Source organism: Myotis lucifugus, unplaced genomic scaffold (assembly GCF_000147115.1).
Source record: "Myotis lucifugus unplaced genomic scaffold, Myoluc2.0 scaffold_291, whole genome shotgun sequence".
Classification (NCBI taxonomy): domain Eukaryota; kingdom Metazoa; phylum Chordata; class Mammalia; order Chiroptera; family Vespertilionidae; genus Myotis; species Myotis lucifugus.
In genome coordinates, this window is record NW_005871339.1 from 284,133 (window position 1) to 301,759 (window position 17,627).

Here is a 17,627-nt window from a genome sequence, read left to right on the forward strand (position 1 = left end):
TTGGTCTGCAGTAATCAGAGTGGTCCAAGGACATGACGAAACACCAGTCTCTCACACCGATGTAGATGGAATCGGGAGGAATAGGTTAGCAGCTTTCCGATAACTAGATATTCTTCGGTCCTACACCAAAACCTGACACGTGGCTGTTGTTACAGGCTAGATCAGCCGGGGGCAAACTATGGCCCGCGGGCCGGATCCGGCCCGTTGAAATGAATAAAACTAAAAAAAAAAAAAGACCGTACCCTTTTATGTAATGATGTTTACTTTGAATTTATATTAGTTCACACAAACACTCCATCCATGGCCGAAGCCGGTTTGACTCAGTGGATGGAATGTCGGCCTGCGGACTGAGGGGTCCCGGGTTCGATTCCGGTCAAGGGCATGTGCCTGAGTTGCGGGCACATCCCCAGTTGGAGATGTGCAGGAGGCAGCTGATCGATGTTTCTCTCTCATCGATGTTTCTAACTCTCTGTCTCTCTCCCTTCCTCTCTGTGAAAAATCAATAAAATATATTTAAAAAAAACAAAACAAAACACTCCATCCATGCTTTTGTTCCAGCCCTCCGGTCCAGTTTAAGAACCCATTGTGGCCCTCGAGTCAAAAAGTTTGCCCACCCCTGGGCTAGATACTCTGTGAGGTCTGAGATCACACCAATGGCCCTTTTGTACTGGATTTCATGAAATCCTTTTATCTGACTTGCATTTTGAAAGGCATCACTTTGTAGCACCATGCATTGGTCATTTGGACACTGTGGTTCCTGAGTTATACAGAGCTTCTCAATGTTGCCACCTTTCATTACACCCTCACAGATTCACATCGTTTCCAGCTCACGCTGAACTCATCAAGATGGTCTGATTATAGGGACATTGTGCAAGTTTTCCAAAATTCTAATTTTTGATGAGATTTTTCAGATTGTATCATTGGCCACTTCTTTAAAGTAACAAGCTCATGTCATTCAATTGAAAGAAAATGTCTGCAAAAACCCAAGACTGAGTAGCCACAGCTGGCGAAGTCGAGGCGAGCTCAGCAGTCTGGCACCCTGCGCTGTGCAGATGCCTGGTCCTACATCACAGGAGACAGCGAGGCTGGGGAGGCGGGCGATGGGCACACAGGCCTCTCTGCTGTTTGCAGCTTCTTGTGAGTCTATAATCATTTCACAAAGTGAGGACAGGAATGTGAAAATGGCTTTGGCCTACCCTGAGGACCACACTCTGGGAACTGCTGCTCCAAGGTGTCCCTCCGGATGCTGTATGTCCTTTGCACAGCTCTGCATGTCCTTGGCACCACTCATCTTTAGAGGTTTTCCCATCTGCAGGAAGCTCTCTGTGACCCTCTCTTTGCTGCTCATAGAACTTGCAGTCACATGCTCCTAGGCTCCTGCTTTATTTCCTGTGACCCGGATGCTCTGCCCTCTTTGCAGGGTCATCTGCTTCTTGAGGACAACGATGCTGTCCTACATACTTTGGAGTGACGGCTCAGTTAAGTGTTTGACTTGCACTGGATTATACACAGCTGTGTTATTATTGGTGTCAATAATAACACCTACCGTGTATTAGACTGAGCGGCAGCTGGGATGTAGCCTCTCTGCTCTGATGCCACCCATTAGAAGATGCCACCCTTGGTGCCGCCCCCATTCTTCATTTAGCAGCCAGGCAGCCATGCTCCTGAAGTATCACACAGGTTGTGCAGTGATTTCAAACAGAATTGAACCCTTGTTTATTGATGAGAAGAGTGATTTCCCTGGCATCAGCATGTGTCTTGCTTGCTCCACCGTGTGTGTCTTATTGGAACGTGCAGTCACAAGACATGGAGGCAGAGACATGTTTGGGATTTTATGCTGAGTGTGAGACTGTTGATGCTTTTATTTGGTATGAATATGCATGCCCTTTTCCGGGGTAAGACAGGGCTTCCCTCTCTGTTTCAGTGGTCGACAACAGTAGCAACTGGGCAGTGTGTGGGAAAAGTTCTGGAGTCATCTCTATGCCTGTGGTCGCTCAGGCAACGCACAGAGTCCACATGGAGGTGATGCCCCTGTTTGCGGGTTACCTGCCCCTTCCCGACGTCAGGCTCTTTAAGTACCTCCCACATCACTCTGCGCACTCCTCACAACTGGACGCTGGTAAGGACTCAGTGGTGCGGGGAGCAGACCTGCTGACCACAGCATGTTCTCTGGGCCAGTGGAACCTAAAGCCCAAACCTGGGCAGGGTGACCAGCCTTAGGCAACTGCTCTGGAGCTCAGTCCTTTGAGGACTTGTGTGCTAGGTTCCTGTACGGGTTGCCTGAGTTAACATGCTGCTGCACTGGAGGTTGTCTTGGGAGGCTTGCTACTCCCCATGGTGGGTAAAGGCTCTGCGGCCATGGCCTCATCTCATTTCCTGTGTGTTTTGCAGACAGCTGGATAGAAAACGACAGCCTGTCGGTGGACAAGCACGTGGATGACCAGCTGGACAGCAGCAGCATCAAGAGCAGGGGCAGCGTGCACTCGGCCGCCAGCAGTGAGCATAAAGGCTTGCCTATGCCCCGGCTGCAGGCGCTGCCGCCCGGCCAGGTCTTCAACTCCAGCACGGGCATGCAGATCCTGGTCATCCCCAGCAAAGATGACCATGTTCTGGAAGTCAGTGTCACATGACCACTCCTCCAGTTAACACGCCCAGACCCAGTGTGAATGCACTCCAAGGGATCCTACTCGATTGTCCTCCATTGTCATTCTAGCTCTAACCAGATCTGGGGACTCTGCCTGGCCATGGAAGCATCAGAGCGTCTCAGTGTGCAGCCGGTCAGCTGAGTCCAGCGTTAAGTTTGTGTTGTCAGTGGTGTAAGGTTACTTGTTACTTTCTCCCTGTCTCTGTGCTGGTGTCCCCCAGTGCTGGCCCGGAGCCCACTTCCTTATCCCTCACTCACTCCCTGCTCACGAAAGCTCTGCAGAGGGGTCTTTCACCCAGACAACCTTCTGGTTCTTTTTCTTCTTCTTCTGGTTCTTTATGGAGGTCTGTGTGTCTTCCAGAGAGGCACACAACAGGCCTTGCAGTCTTATCAGTAACACGTGTGTGCCTTTCTGGTCACACGGCCGCCCAATTTCTGGACCAGGTGGATTTGTCAGTCTCCTAAGGAGTAACACAGTCCTTTACCTCAGCTCATCTAGTTGTGCTTTTCTAGAAAAATACCCTTTTGGGGCAGGTGGGTGGGCTAATGGGTGGGGTGGGGAGGGAACAACCCCTTCTGTGCCTTGGGATGTCAAACTGGGCGGACCTGGAGCACCCATTACTGGAGCCATTTTAAAGGTACTTTAAGATAGAGCAGGGCCTAAGGAACAGTTCAGTGTTGAAGCAGCTTAGGAATAAATGTTTCTGGGACACTTTTTTCCCTCATAATGTTGATTGAATATTATATGCACTTGAAATTAAAAATATATTTATTTTAATTGTCATATATGTGAGGGTTAATATGTTGTGTTTTCTCTCACCTTTAAACTTAAAGTCTTTACATCTAATTGTAACTGTAAAATCAGTATTTTTCTTTTGCACCTTAAATCTTAGAAATTTAGAGGTTCCATTTAAGTGAAGATTAGAGGGGTCCTCTCAGTGCATTTCTAGTCTGGTTGTAGGAGGGACGAAAGTCTTGGCATATTCTCTGCTGGTCCACTAAATTGCAGTTATATCATACCAATGGATTAATTTGTTTTCAGTTGTAAATTTAATTGTACATATGGTTGATTTATTATTTTTAAAAGTACAAATTAACTGAGGTAATGTTTATGTATAAGTTGCACCAAAAATCAAGGACAGAATAAATGCGTGTTTGTTTTTATTGGTGTGAAAGTCACAGCTTGTAAATAAGTGTTGTATGTATTAAACCTTTTCCACCTCTCCAAAGCAATGTATTTTTGTACATATGGAATAGAGAACTCTTAATTCACTAGGAAAGTGTGATCGGAATTGAACTTGAACAGATTAATGCAAGTGAGGGTGGGGCTTCATGTGAATAACCTCAAATGTGTAAGCCTTACAGAAATAGGAGCCTCCCGCAGCTGCTACTAGCCGGGCTCGTCACCTGCTTGAGAGAGGCTGGTACTGGGGTAAAAGGTCAGATCAGTACATACACAACACAGCAGTCTCATTGTTCTGTAGGTTGTCTGTATCAACTCATTGAACACATACAGGTGGTGTCATTTCTCCCCCATGTCTTCTTCGTTTATAGAAATTGGAGAAGTGTGTGAAGAAGATAAATATTTGTGTATTTAATTAAACTTTCCAGAAATTTATCTTCCTTATGAGCCGTTTAAAACTAATAAACTTGGTCAACTTTTTAGGCAAATTAGAACTTCAGCATCTAATGATGGTTTAGGGTTTCTAAAATACATTTGTTTTATTGTAAAAATTGATGATTGCCCTACAAAGATCTACCAAGCCCTGTGAATGAAGAGATCTTTTGAGATTTGATTTGGCCAGAAAAGCTCTAATTCTCGTGGTCAGCCTTGGAGCCCAGGGGACAAATCCATGTGTAACTTTCCCCCTTCCTTCTGAAGGAGCAGTGTGATTCAATGGTGACCTTATTTCTGTTTGTGTCTGGGCTCTACTCCCAGATGACATTCTCTAATTATAGAGAAGGGAAAAATGAAGGGGAAATCCAGGTGTTTATGGTGGTTTCTTACTGTCTGAAAATTTAAGGAAATCAAATTTATCTCAGGTTTTGTTTTTTTACCCTAACCAAACGATCTTTTGCAATATAAATTACCATTTTAAAGGTACTTTAAGATAGAGTACCTCTGTTTTTTAAATTTTATTTTTTGTTTTTTACACAAAGGAAGAATGTCACCTAAAACTTTATCTTTTTTTTTTTTTAACTGAAAGGCTACACTTGGATTTTTGTGGTGTTTAAAATAAGGCTTATGGGTTTGAGACTAGCTGGTTTAGTTGATAAAGATGTAGCAGCTGTTAAATAATTATGAAGCCAGATTTAGAATATGCATCTTAAAAAAAACAATATGCAGCTACTTTGCAAATATGTGTGGAAATGTAAATATTACCAAAAGGAACAGAAAGTAAGTTATAATTTTGGTGAATTTCATGGGGTCTCCTATGATTGGAAAAATTATAACTCTTCTGATTCTAATGTGAAAATAGATGTATTTAATCTGAAAATGACTTCTACCTACAGTTCCATTGTCAGCACAGGCTGTAGTGGGTTGGATTTCTAAATTAGTAAGTCTTAGTTGATGAGGATAGATATCCCATAAAGAGTCAGTAGAGAAAATACACACAGACTTATATTCAAATTGTCTTTAGTGTTTAAAATAAGATTGTTATAAAATGAATTTAAACACTCCAGGTGTGTATATAAAATGAAACGTTAAATATTTTTTATTAAAGAATTAGGCTGACATAAACATTTCACTGTTAACTGTGATCTTTAAAATAAATCCTCCATGATTTTAAAATTTGATTTTTTTTTTCATGAAAATGTCCCTTCCTCTAAACTTAATCATTTTATACACCAAGCTATAAAACTAGAAGGCATTGTTAATCGAATTTGCTGGGATTCTGTGACTGGAAAAGGTGACAAGTTGGTGACTTTGACACTGCAGGTATTAATTCCATTTTCAAGGTTTACTATGAAAGTCATTTTTCACATTCTGTAATATATATTGTTAGACTAAAACCATTGTATTAAGACTGTTTAAAATGTAAGCATTTTAAATTCTGAAAATACACATTTTAAAAAGAAACGGCTGATTTGCATTTTGTTCTTTTCTGTGGGATGTGAAAATTGTATAGAGTTACAGAGTTTTCTTGTTTTTTTCTCCCTTAACTTTGTTTCTGACTCTAAGCGTAGATTATTCGCGTTGGGGGAACATTAGGGATTTTTTTTTTCATAACTTATTACCCCGTAGCTCACAAGAACCAAGACAAGTGAGTTTCAGAGGTTTCAGTTTTTGTAGACATGTTTGCCAACCTAACATTTGACAAGGTTACTGCCTCTGTGATGTTTGGTAGTATGGCTAATACAGTTTTTTCGGAAAAGTGTGGTTTTCAACTTATTCAGAGTCTCGTTCTTTTTTATTCTCCTTTCATAATCCAACGCTATTAAGTAAGCGCGAGGTCGGATCTTCTCACTTTCCTTAGTGCATGAAGGGTTCCTCTGGCCAGCCGGGACCAGCCCTACGCAAGCCCGCAAAGATCCAATCCTCCCTGCATGCGCCGGCCCTGCGCAAGCGCGCGACTCCAGGACGGCAGGGGGCGGGGCCCGAGGGCGGAGGCTCCGCCTGTGGGCGGGGTCTAGGGCTGGGACTCCGCTTCCGGCGGCGCTGCGCCTCCGGGCCGCTGGGGGCGCTGTGGTGCGGGGCCGCGGTCCGGCCCGGAACTTGTCGCAAGCCGGCGAGCGGGGCAACGAGACTGTGTGGCGCCACACGTGCGGCGGCCGCGATGAAGTTCGCGTACCGGGTGAGCATGAACGCTGGTCGGCTGCCGGGGGAAGCGGAGGCGGGGATGTCGGTGCTGGAGACCTGCGGCGTGGGGGCCAGCGACCCAGGCCGGGGTGGGCTCGGCGTCCGGCAGCACCGTCTCCAGCGTAACCCGAGGGAGTCGGGCCGCGAGGGCTCCCAGCACCGCAGCGTCCTGGACCGGGATGGAAGGCGGGCCGGGGCGTGGGCGGCGATGTGGGGCGGGTAGGCCGGCCCGGAGCTGAAATCCCGGTTCCCCGAGCCCCGTGGACGGGGAGGGTGCAGGCGCAGGCGTCCATGACCTGTTGCCCGGCCCACCCCACGTCACTCCGGTCCTCTTCCTCGGCGGCTCAGGACCATTGCCCCAGCGGCCGACCCGCTGATCGCATTTTCACTTGCGACATAAAGGAGGCAGGGGAAGCTGTTGCTCATACACACCGGCTGATCACATGTTGCTTCCTTCTTCACAGTGAGCTAAACTTGCCCGTTGTGCTTCTGGTAAAGCTCACGTGCAAACTGCTGTGCTGCATGTGAGCATGTATCCAGAGTAGCATTTAGCAAGAACCCCTAGACTTTGAGACCCTTATCTTACCCAACACTCCTCTGTGACCCAAACCCCGAGGGGCTTCGCTGCCCTACGCCCTCCCGTATCCGACGACGTGCAGGGGCGTCTCCATTCCTGGCATTACCTCCCTGGTTGAGACACCCTCACCTTCTGTGTGGAGTATCCCAGAAGCCTAAGCGGCTTCCCCGTTTCCCCTCTTGCCTCCGTGGTCATTGGAGTGGTTGTCAAAAAGTAGGAATTGGGTCAGAGCATGCCTCTGCTTACAACCTTGGATGACCAGGCCCCGTGGGCTCCCCGAGGTTCTCGGCCCTGCTGGTCTATTGCTCCCAATGCGACCTGGCCGGTCTTCGTCCAGGTTCCAGCCCAGGCGGCCCCTCCAAGACCCCCTCCCTGAAATGCCCCTTCCTCTCCCACTGCTGGGGTCTGCTGTCTGCGCCTCGCTCCACGTGCTCTAATGATGCCTCCTTCGCCCTGCCTGCTGCAAGTAGACCGTGAGGGCATTGAGGGCAGAGGCCCTGCGCACAGAGATAACTCCAGGCAACACCCACGTTTGATGATTGAATAATGAACGAGTTAATAAATAGGATGCTGGCAGGCTTCTCCTGTGTTCAGGAAGCCTTGAACCCAAGGTGCACTTGGGGTGGGTGCCATTCCATTGTTGCAGCTTTTCTCCTCCTGAAAAGTGGGCCCTGTTCTCTCCTCCTCCTGGCAAATACCTCCCGTCTGTGGAGGCTTCCCCGGTGCTCATGGTACCCTCAGCCACCTCCGTGGGAGCTCGGGCCCTAGTTTGGGCTCACTTCTTCCTCTCTCGCTCAGAGCTGGCTGCGTAGGTGCCCAGTAGGTGTCCCAGGGGGTGACTGGATGGACCCCGGGATGACCAGGGACTTGTGGGGGCCCTGCACCATCTTCTTGATCAGTTTTGTCACTTAGCCCTTTTCTGAAGTTGAGATTCTGTGTTTTCTTTGTATGAAGACAACTTTGTTTTCTTTCCAGTTTTCAAATTTGCTGGGGACAGTCTATCGGCGTGGAAACTTAAATTTTACATGTGATGGAAATTCTGTGATCAGTCCTGTGGGAAACAGAGTCACTGTATTTGACCTTAAAAAGTAAGTTCTTAACCCCTGGACAGTGTGGTTCAGTGGTTGGAGTATTGGCTCGTGCACCGAAGGGTCTTGGGTTCGGATCCTGGTCAAGAGCATGTACCTGGGTTGCAGGCTCGATCCCCGGCCCCTGTTGGGACACATGTAGGAGGCAGCTGATCAGTGTGTGTCTGTCTCTGTCTCTTCCCCCTCCCTCCCTTCCCCTCTCTGTAAATATCAGTGGAAAAAATATCCTCTGGTGAGGATTAAAAAACAAAGTATGAAGTTCATAACACCAAAATCATGTTAACAGCAGCAGTCATAGTTTTGCATGTAAAAATCAGCGGTGTTTTCCTTAACTTCCTCTTAATAGTACACCTGTTAATTCAGGCAGCCTGAGGCGGAGGCCACCGGATTACATAGAGTGGATGGGTCCGCAGTGGAACTGGCCGGAGGAATCCCAGTTTCTTCATTCTAGTGCCTCAGCTACACCCCATGTTTCTAGGTTGTTACCTTCAAGGTACCAATCGCGTGTCACTGGGCTAAACTGTGTGGGAAAAGGTGCGAGGGCGTGGAAGCCGCCCTGGACTGCCCAGTCGGCGCAGTGCTTCTGTGTTTCTTTCTTAAGGGAAGGACCCCTGCATGGGCGGGCTGTCACCCCTCCCCAGACTTGGCGGCCTGAGCAAGATCCTCTTCTTGCAGAGGCTGCCTGGGTTTCTACCCTGTTCTGAAGGCCTCCGTGTCCCCGTCTGTAGGATAGGACAGTAGTACAAGCGTTCGCCTTTGCTGTAGCGCCCAAGAGCAATGCCTGCGCGGGGTGTGCCCAGGGCTGGCTGCTGGCATGGTTGTTACTGTCACTGTTTGTTTAAATGACATCTGACGGGGGCTCTCTAGAGTAGCTATCAAACACTCACTGAAGAAAAATTAGGAAATAAAATAAAGAACAAAATTAGAATCTAACCCAGTGGTTATTTGTTTTTGACATTATTTTTCCATTTTTGTGCAGTTTCTGTAAAAACAGTTTTACATGGATGTGCTGTCTTTGTGGTTAATCTCTCCTGTTAATCTCTCTTGTTTTCAGTCTTCTGACTTTATACATGTGTAGGGTTTGGAGGTGCAGTCCTAGAAGCAAAATTGACCTTAAAAAGGCCATATTTTAGGTGTTTAATATGCTGTGCCAAATGTTCTCCAGGCATGTGTCTTCCTCTCCCTGTAGTGAGGAGCAAGGGCTTTTGGTGAGCTCTGGCCCCGGGGACAGGAGGGGTGTGTCGTGGGGGCGGGTGACCTGGTGGTCCCGGCCTCCCCGTCTGACAGCGTGAGGCCACCTTCACGGCTCTGGTTTTTGTCTCACAGCAACAAGTCCAACACCCTGCCCCTGACCACTCGGTACAATGTCAAGTGTGTGGGGCTGTCCCCAGATGGCCGACTCGCCATCATCGTCGATGAAGGTAACCACCAGTGACCAAGAGATAGGAGACAGCGGTGCAGGGTGGTGACGGATGGCACAGGTTGGGGGAGGGGGGCAGGTGTGGGCATCAGGGTGACACAAAGCCGACTCCAGGTCCTGTTTGGGGTATAGGCCCGCACACTGGGACCCGCGTGTGGGGAGTGTGGGAGTGGTGGGCGTAGTCCTTGGCATCGAAGCGGGGCTGGGCTTCACGTGCTGGGAGCCCGCAGTTCAGCTGCAGTTCAGCTGTAGGTCAGGTGTCACACGGTGGCCACGCCCTTCCTTCCCGCAGGGGGCAACGCGCTGCTGGTCAGCCTGGTCTGCAGGTCCGTGCTCCACCGCTTCCACTTCAAGGGCTCCGTGCACAGCGTCTCCTTCTCCCCCGATGGCAGGTAAGGGCCTCCCAGCTCAGGACCGGCGCTGTCGAGGGCTGGAGCTGGCTGGTGCAGACCTGGAGGGCTTTTTCCCCACAGGAGTCCCCGTGGGAGCCGGTGCGGGTGCCTTGTGTTGGCAGCCAGACAGTTCCTGAACCCGGTGATCCCGCCGGGTCCTGGCTCCTGCGGGGCTGCCCGCGCGGCCCCTCTGCTCCGCCTGCTCTGGGCTGGTGGGCACACGGCCTCCAGACCATGGGGCTGTGAAGGAGCCACCAGCTTCGAAGTCGTCGTGAGGAGGCTCTGTGGGGCCAGGTTCAAGGCCCGAGGGGAAGGGGGCTTGTTCCCAGGCTGCTCAGACCTGGGCTGACCGGGATGTGCTGGGGAAGGGGCGGCTCCGGGCTCAGCTGTGAGCCTCACGTCCACACTGAGAAGCCCCCTAGCCAGCATCCGAGGTCCTGCCTGCCCAGCAGGGCCAGTGTCTTCCTTTGGGTTCCTCCCAGGGCTTTGGCGACTGGGCTGGTGGGAGGGAGCGCCTGCGGGGGATCTGCTCAGGGCAGCGGTGGGGCAGCCTCCCTGGCCGTCCGCCAGTCCTCCTTCCCCTGGGTCCCCACAGTGAGGCAGGCCCCCAGGTGCCTCGTCGGAGACTAACCTCGGAGCAGGTGGTCTGTGCTCCCAGGGCCCGAGCTGGCCTCCGGTCTGGCTGGTGTTGAATGTGGATAACTACGGGACTACCGTTTCTGCCACAGGAAGTTCGTCATCACGAAAGGCAACATTGCTCAGATGTACCACGCCCCTGGGAGGAAGAGAGAGTTCAACGCCTTTGTCCTGGACAAAACCTACTTTGGGCCATACGATGAGACCACACACATTGACTGGACAGATGATTCCCGGTGAGGCCTGGGTGGGGGGGCCGGGGTGGCTGGGGGGCCGGAAAGGATGCCTGTAACCAGCCTCTTATTCGAGAAAGAGCGCCAGGTGACTGTTGTCGCGCCCCGTTTCATTCTGAAATGGCCTCCTGAGCCTTGTGTGGGGCTGGGTGAGGGAGGGTACCTGGTTGGAGTTAGATCCACACTGCTTGGCGTTGGTCACTGAAACCTGAGAGCAGGATCCACCCTGGCGAGGGAAGCTGTAACCCAGCGCACTGGCCAGGTTCATGCCAGCACAGGCCTCAGGAGCCGTGGTTGGTGGGCGACCCAGCCTGGGTGCCGGAGCGGCTGTGGCCCATCCTTTCCTGGCCGCCATCCCTAACCATCCCAGGAGGCACCTGAGAGTGGCTGACTTTTTCTCAGCTGCCTGTCGTTCTGCGTTCAGGGAGCGACGAAGTCTGGCGGTGGCTGCTGCTTTGTACATCGGACCAGTTGGCCTCAGTGGAGGGCGGGGGAGCGGGGACACAGTCCCCAGGCAGCATGTTGTGGGAGACAGCAGTCTCACGTTCCTGGGGGACAGGTCTATGGGAGAAGGGTGGGGTGCCCCGAGACCAGACCTTAAGAGGCACCTGGGTCTGGCTCTGTCATCGCCATAAGCAGAGTTTGCCCCAATTGGGATCTTGGGGGGGGGGGGTGCGGTTTCAGGGAAGCTTGAGCTGACTCCCCAAGCAGCACCCAATGGGCTCTGATCAGCTCTTGGGACTTCTCTGGCTGACCCTGTGAGGGCCTACTTTTCGAGGAAGAACAGTGACACGTGTCCACCAAGGCTCCAGGAGACACACAGATGGATGTAGCCAGCACCCTGACCTGTCCCTGCTAGTCACCCTGGGGTGTCTCCGCTGTGCTTGGGGCAGTGCTCGCTGGGAGCCCTGGGGATGAGCTGTTTCCTCTTTCCAGGTGCTTTGCGGTCGGGAGCAAAGACATGTCCACGTGGGTGTTTGGGGCCGAGCGCTGGGACAACCTCATCTACTACGCTTTGGGCGGACACAAGGACGCCATCGTGGCCTGCTTCTTTGAATCCAACAGCCTAGACGTATGTCCCTGCACCCAGACCCCTAGCCCCACAGAGTCGGGTCACGCCCCTGTCGATGTAGGTGCCCCCTCCCCTGCGTCCTCCCGGGTCAGTTGGGGAGTCATGGGTGGCTGTTGGCTGCCCGTTGGGAGTCATCTCCCTGGTGCGCGGGGGAGGCTTTGTGGGACAGGCAAACAGGGTTCTTGTCAAGCTGCCTGGGGTCAGGGTGACCAGTGCCCACCTGTGTGCTCCCACTTGCAGCTCTACACGCTCAGCCAGGACGGAGCCCTGTGTGTGTGGCAGTGTGACACCCCCCCTGAGGGCCTGAGGCTGAAAGCCCCCACGGGCTGGAAGGCAGACCTGCTGCAGAGGGAAAAGGAGGAGGAGGAGGAGGAGGAGGAGCGGGAGACCACCATCCGCGGGAAAGCCACGCCGGCCTCGGAGGAGCAGCAGGGCAAAGTGAAGTACTCCCGGCTGGCCAAGTAGGTCTCCCGTCCACAGAGGGCGGGGGGCCTCGTACCCTCTCGGGCCGGAATGGGACACGCTCCTGTGGGCTCTTGCCTCAGATGGGTCCCCGGCAGGCGGTGTCACGGGGCGAGGACCCAGAGGCACAGAACACGCTCATCGTAGGCCCATCATGGGGAGTCCTGGCTCGGGCACCAGCTGAGAGGCTCCGTGGGTCCCAGGCTCAGGGAGGCTCGGAGTGGAGAGCTGAGGGCGGGAGGGAATAGGGGACTCGAGGCAGGACAGTGAGGGCCGGCTTCCCGAGGGCCCACATGGAGCGGGCGCTCTGGCTTCCGGTCCCAGGCAGGGCTGTGAGACCAGCCTGGCTCTCTGGTCCTTCCAACTCTGCTGTCCCCTGTACTTAGGTACTTTTTCAACAAAGAAGGAGATTTTAACAATCTGACAGCTGCAGCATATCACAAGAAGATCCATCTCTTGGTCACTGGTTTTGCTTCTGGAATCTTCCACCTTCACGAGCTCCCGGAGTTCAACCTCATCCACTCCCTGAGGTGGGTGCCTCTGCTTTCTGGTGGGCGTGGCTTATGCACTTGCAAGTCTGAGGGGCTAGTGGCGGGGACCAGGTGAGGCCATGCTGTGCCTGTCCTGGTCTCGGGCCCTGCAGTGGCCCCAGGCCTGGTGGCCGCACGGGCGGCTTCCCAGGGCACCTGGCTTCATCTCCGTCCTGGCCAGGTGCTCAGAGGAGTGGAGGGGAGGCAGATGTTCCCTTCCCTGGGCTTTGGTTCCACGTGTGGGTCTCAGCTTTTTTTTCCCCTTCTGTTCTGTATCTTCGGAACATAGAGGAAGTTAAAATGCCTGCTCCACAAAACTATGCACCTTCAGGGACTGGAAGGCAGGCAGCGTTCTGGGGCTGCCAGGGCTTTTGCATTGAGTTGTTGACTCAGAGAGAGAGTGGGTAGAAAGTGTGTAGGCCAGAGGGGCTGGCTGTGGTCTCCGATGGCAAGCTGGCCCCCGAGGGTGGGGACAGGAGGCGCTTGTGCTCATGGAGTCCTGCTTTCTGCTCAGCATCTCCGATCAGAGGATCGAGTCTGTCGCCATCAATAGCTCCGGGGACTGGATCGCCTTGGGCTGCTCAGGTTCGTCTTCCTGCCCGATGGTGTGAGAACAAGGAGCTTCTGCTCTGGGGCACCTGCCAGTGGTCCCACCTCGTCCCGGCCCCTCCTCCGGGCACTGGGAGACGCTGTGAGCAGAGGGGGCAGCGGTGGCTCCGGTGAAGGAGCAGTCAGTGAAGCTTCCAGAACAGGGGCTTCTCTGGCGGGCTGAGTATGGGGCCACTCTGCACCCTGTGACCCAGGAGGTGGGTGTGTCTGCGCTGGGTCCCCTCACGCAGGTGGAGGGTGATGGCGGCACCTGCCTCAGAGTGGGATAGGCACTCAGGGTGCCAGCGTGAGCCAGGGCCTGATTAGCCCCCCCCCCCCCGAATCTCACGAGCAATCGGTGCCTTCGTCTGCCCACTGGGCAGGGGGTTGGGATCAGGTCCTTAGCCCCACCCTGGGGCCCTCCGGCCTGGGCCAGCTGCTGGGGGGGGAATGGCAGAGCGATTCTTACGTGTTCAAGCAGCAGGGCCATTTCAACAGCATGGGGGCCCTGGGAAACTCCCCTTGAGGGCAGTACATCGTGACCGGCGGGGATGACGGCAAGGTGGGCTGGTCAGCGGGGAGGGAGCATGGCCCGGGTGGGAGGAGCTGTGGGGTCCTGCCCCTGTCCTCAGGCCGGGCATATTGGGTCACCGAGGCACTGGGCTAGGCCCCAGATGGGGGGGTTCACCCAGGGGTTGGAGGCCCACTCCCCTCATCCCGGGCCCAGGAAAAGGCATTTACAAGCTTACCCAGATCTGAGTGGAGTGGGTTCAGGTGTCTTTCCCTGATTTGAGCTTGGGCTCCCACACGTGTAGCTACTTGGCTGAGGGGTCTTTGGTGCTACCAACCACCATCTGACTTGCTGCACTTCCCAAGGTGACACAGGGCCCCCTACAATCCCCCAGCCCTCCCTCATGGGAGGAGGTGAGGGGCAGGCGGTGTCCACACGGGATTTGTACGTGCATGTGTGTGTGAGAGAGTGAGCCCAAACCGGAGCACGCCGGCTCCTCACTCCCCACACAGGTCAAGGTGTGGAACACCCTCAGTGGCTTCTGCTTCATCACTTTTACGGAGCACTCGAGCGGCGTCACCGGCGTGACCTTCACCGCCACTGGCTACGTCATTGTGACCTCTTCCATGGACGGGACTGTGCGGGCCTTTGACCTTCACAGGTGACTTTTCTGCTCAGTCTCTGGCTCAAAGCAGGCTGTTCCTCTGTTGGGCTGTGAGAGTGAGGCTGAGGGTTCTGGGATTGTCGGGCAGCCTGTGGTGTGGACAGAGGCTCGGGATGGAACCACGGCATTCAGGCCCCAGAACACACGGGCGGCAGGGGCCTCGGCGAGCGATGTCAGCTGGGGCCCCTCTCTTCGCGGCAGGTACCGGAACTTCCGCACCTTCACATCCCCGAGGCCCACCCAGTTCTCCTGCGTGGCGGTGGACTCCAGCGGGGAGATCGTCTGTGCCGGGGCCCAGGACTCCTTCGAGATCTTTATCTGGTCCATGCAGACAGGCAGGCTGCTGGAGGTAAGGCCGCTCGTCCCAGGAGCTGCGCTCCAGAGGGGCGGGTGGTGGGGCACAGGTGCAGGAGGGGCAGAGGTCACAGTTGACTCCAGGTTTCTGGCCTCGCCTCCCGCTTTCCTCATCCCACAGCCGTGAGCACTCAGAGAAGGGTCGTGTCTCAGCAGCCACAGCATCGGTGCTCCCTTGTCCGGCGTGGATCCACCCGCCAAGCTCACCTCTCAAACCTCCTTTGTGAACTGTTGTAGGTCCTGTCCGGCCACGAGGGGCCCATCAGCGGTCTGTGTTTCAACCCGATGAAGTCCATCCTGGCCAGCGCCTCCTGGGATAAGACAGTGCGCCTGTGGGACATGGTGGACAGCTGGAGGACCACCGAGACGCTGGCTCTGACCTCCGATGGTGAGCTGCACTGTGGGGTGAGCGGGCGGAAGTCGTGGCCCAGGGTGGGAAGGCCTGGCCTCAGTGCTGGTCCTGCCCGACTCAGCTGTGTGTGTGGATGTAAGCCCAGGACTCCCAGGGGCCCCACAGCTGTCGGGGTTGGCAGCCCAGTCGTGTCACTTTGCATCGGGCTCCCCCCTAAGAGAGTGAGCGGGCCCCGGCTGCAGATTCCTGCCACTTCTGCCCTGGCCGGTAGGTTAACCCTTGTCCACCGAAAGCAGTAGGTGCAGGGGCCCCACGGCAGGCTGGGTGGACCCTGCCACCCCGAGTCCCACCACCTGTGCTTGTGCATGAAGTTGCCCCCGTGTACAGCCAGCGGAGTGTGGACGTCTCATCTGTGGCTGCTTTCCCTGCGGCAGCGGAGTTGATTGGTCACAGCAGAGGCTAGACTGTGTGCTGTCTGGCCTGCATAGAACACATCTGCCAACTCCGGGTCGCTGGGGGCTTCTCTGCTTCCTGCCCACCACCTGCCTCTGGTTCATTCTCTTACTAGCTGGCCTCTTGGTATCTTTATGGGGCCTCCACACTGACCTCCATCTCCTGGTAGTCTGTTTCCAGTCTGTCCTGCAATCCCATCAGAGCAACCTTTGCCATGACCTCTGTGTGACTCCCTTGTGCCCTCCCACCAGGCTGGCCCTGCTTAGTCCTCCCTGTACCCAACTATGGCCAAGTCTGGATCCCCTTTCCCCACTGCACTGGGGCCCTGTCTGCACGTGTAGCAGATGTGGTTGTGAGCTGTTGGTGCTGAGGCCTGGTCCTAGAGCTTGTGTGTCCCCATCCCCGCCCCGCCCAGGCCCATCCCTCAGGGAGTTGGTAATGAGGACAGCGAGGGTGTGGCCCGTCTGCTGGAGCCTGGTTTTCCTCAGGCTCTGATTCTCCATCTCTCTTCAGCTCTGGCTGTGACCTATCGACCCGACGGTGCAGAGCTGGCTGTGGCCACGCTGAATGCACAGATCACCTTCTGGGACCCTGAGAACGCCGTGCAGACGGGCTCCATCGAGGGCAGGCACGACCTCAAGACGGGCAGGAAGGAGCTGGACAAGATCACCGCCAAGCACTCGGCCAAGGGGAAGTGAGTGCCGTACTGGGGGCAGGGCGTCTTTCACCCGGGGCTTGCACTCTGGAGCCCAGGAGCCTGCTCAGCAGAGGGGACTCTACCCCTCATCCCCCAGAGGGGGCACTGAGCCTGTGTTGGGGTTCTGTGTGGCTTAGTAGATCGCAGTGTCCCCCACTTAGGCCGTGTGAGTGTCGCTGCTCTGAGCACTCGGGACTGGTTGGTGTGGATACCTGTTCTGCTCTGTTAGGTCTGTCCCTCACCATGGACATGCTGGGTGACTTGGGGTGACACTCACTTTTGACGAACTGCCAGATGGTTTTCCAAAGACTCAGCACCATGTCCCTTGCCCCCCAGCAGTGTGGGAGGGTTCCGATTCCCCCACACCCTCACCAGCACGGTACTGTTGACCGTTTCACATCACAGCCGTTCTGGTGTGAGGTGCTGCAGTTTGAGGACGTGTTCACCACAGAGCACAGCACGCTCACTTCTCCGCACCAGATGGCAAAACTTGTGGTTTTGATTTGCATTTCTCTGAGGACTGATATTGTTGAGCATCTTTTCATGGGTGGGTTGGGTTGGATCGTCAGCTTTGGAGAAATGTGTCTCCAGAGCATTGGCCCATTTTAATTGGCGTCAGTGAGTCTTTCTCATTTTAGTTGTAAGAATGCATATATTCAAGATACAACAAGACATCAGATAATGATTTGCAAATATTTTTCCTATTCTGTGGGTTGTCTTCGCTTTCTTGATGTCCTTTGAAGCGCAGAGGTTTTTAATTTTGAAGACATCTATTTCCTTCTGACTTCACAAGGACACGCCCTGATTTGAACCACGTGGTCCTTTTGTGTTGAGGTTGTGCCTCCCAGGAGGCTGCAGCCCATGCCCGATACTGAGGGGAACGGGACTGCAGGGTTAGTGTGCTGTGCGTGCAGGGTTAGGGTTCTGTGGGTACAGGGGTTGGTGTGCTGTGCGTGCAGGGTTAGTGTGCTGGTGTGTGCAGGGTTAGTGTGCTGTCGTCGCAGGTTGATTGTGCTGTGTGTCCCAGTTTAGAGTGCTCGTGGCCGCGTCGATTGGGGTCTAGTTTTTTAGTCTATAAGCCGCTACAGTTCAATAAAGGCTACCCTAACTAGGCAGGGCTACCTACCTGTCTCCAGTACAGTGTAGTGCTAG

The 17,627-nt window shown here is 53.9% G+C and overlaps 2 protein-coding genes across 8 annotated transcripts in view; both read left to right on the top strand.

The window, feature by feature from the left end:
- TRAPPC10 (trafficking protein particle complex 10) overlaps positions 1–5,726 on the top strand; it is a 60,718-nt gene extending 54,992 nt beyond the window's left edge. For 6 of the 7 annotated variants that reach the window (XM_023763568.1, XM_023763571.1, XM_023763570.1 and 3 more), the window contains 2 exons: positions 1,925–2,119; positions 2,392–5,726. In XM_023763568.1, coding sequence (XP_023619336.1) covers positions 1,925–2,119; positions 2,392–2,630 — 434 coding nt within the window. In that variant the 3' untranslated portion in view covers positions 2,631–5,726. The remainder of the gene's footprint in view (positions 1–1,924; positions 2,120–2,391) is intronic. The other variant, XM_023763569.1, reaches the window with a different exon arrangement.
- Positions 5,727–6,356: 630 nt separating this feature from the next.
- The window catches only part of PWP2 (PWP2, small subunit processome component), a 16,740-nt gene continuing 5,469 nt past the window's right edge, over positions 6,357–17,627 (top strand). The window contains 14 exon segments of the mRNA XM_014465361.2: positions 6,357–6,441; positions 7,999–8,111; positions 9,438–9,532; positions 9,824–9,923; positions 10,652–10,795; positions 11,729–11,864; positions 12,105–12,325; positions 12,713–12,856; positions 13,371–13,440; positions 13,869–14,006; positions 14,468–14,616; positions 14,821–14,968; positions 15,211–15,361; positions 16,292–16,472. Coding sequence (XP_014320847.1) covers positions 6,424–6,441; positions 7,999–8,111; positions 9,438–9,532; positions 9,824–9,923; positions 10,652–10,795; positions 11,729–11,864; positions 12,105–12,325; positions 12,713–12,856; positions 13,371–13,440; positions 13,869–14,006; positions 14,468–14,616; positions 14,821–14,968; positions 15,211–15,361; positions 16,292–16,472 — 1,808 coding nt within the window. The 5' untranslated portion in view covers positions 6,357–6,423.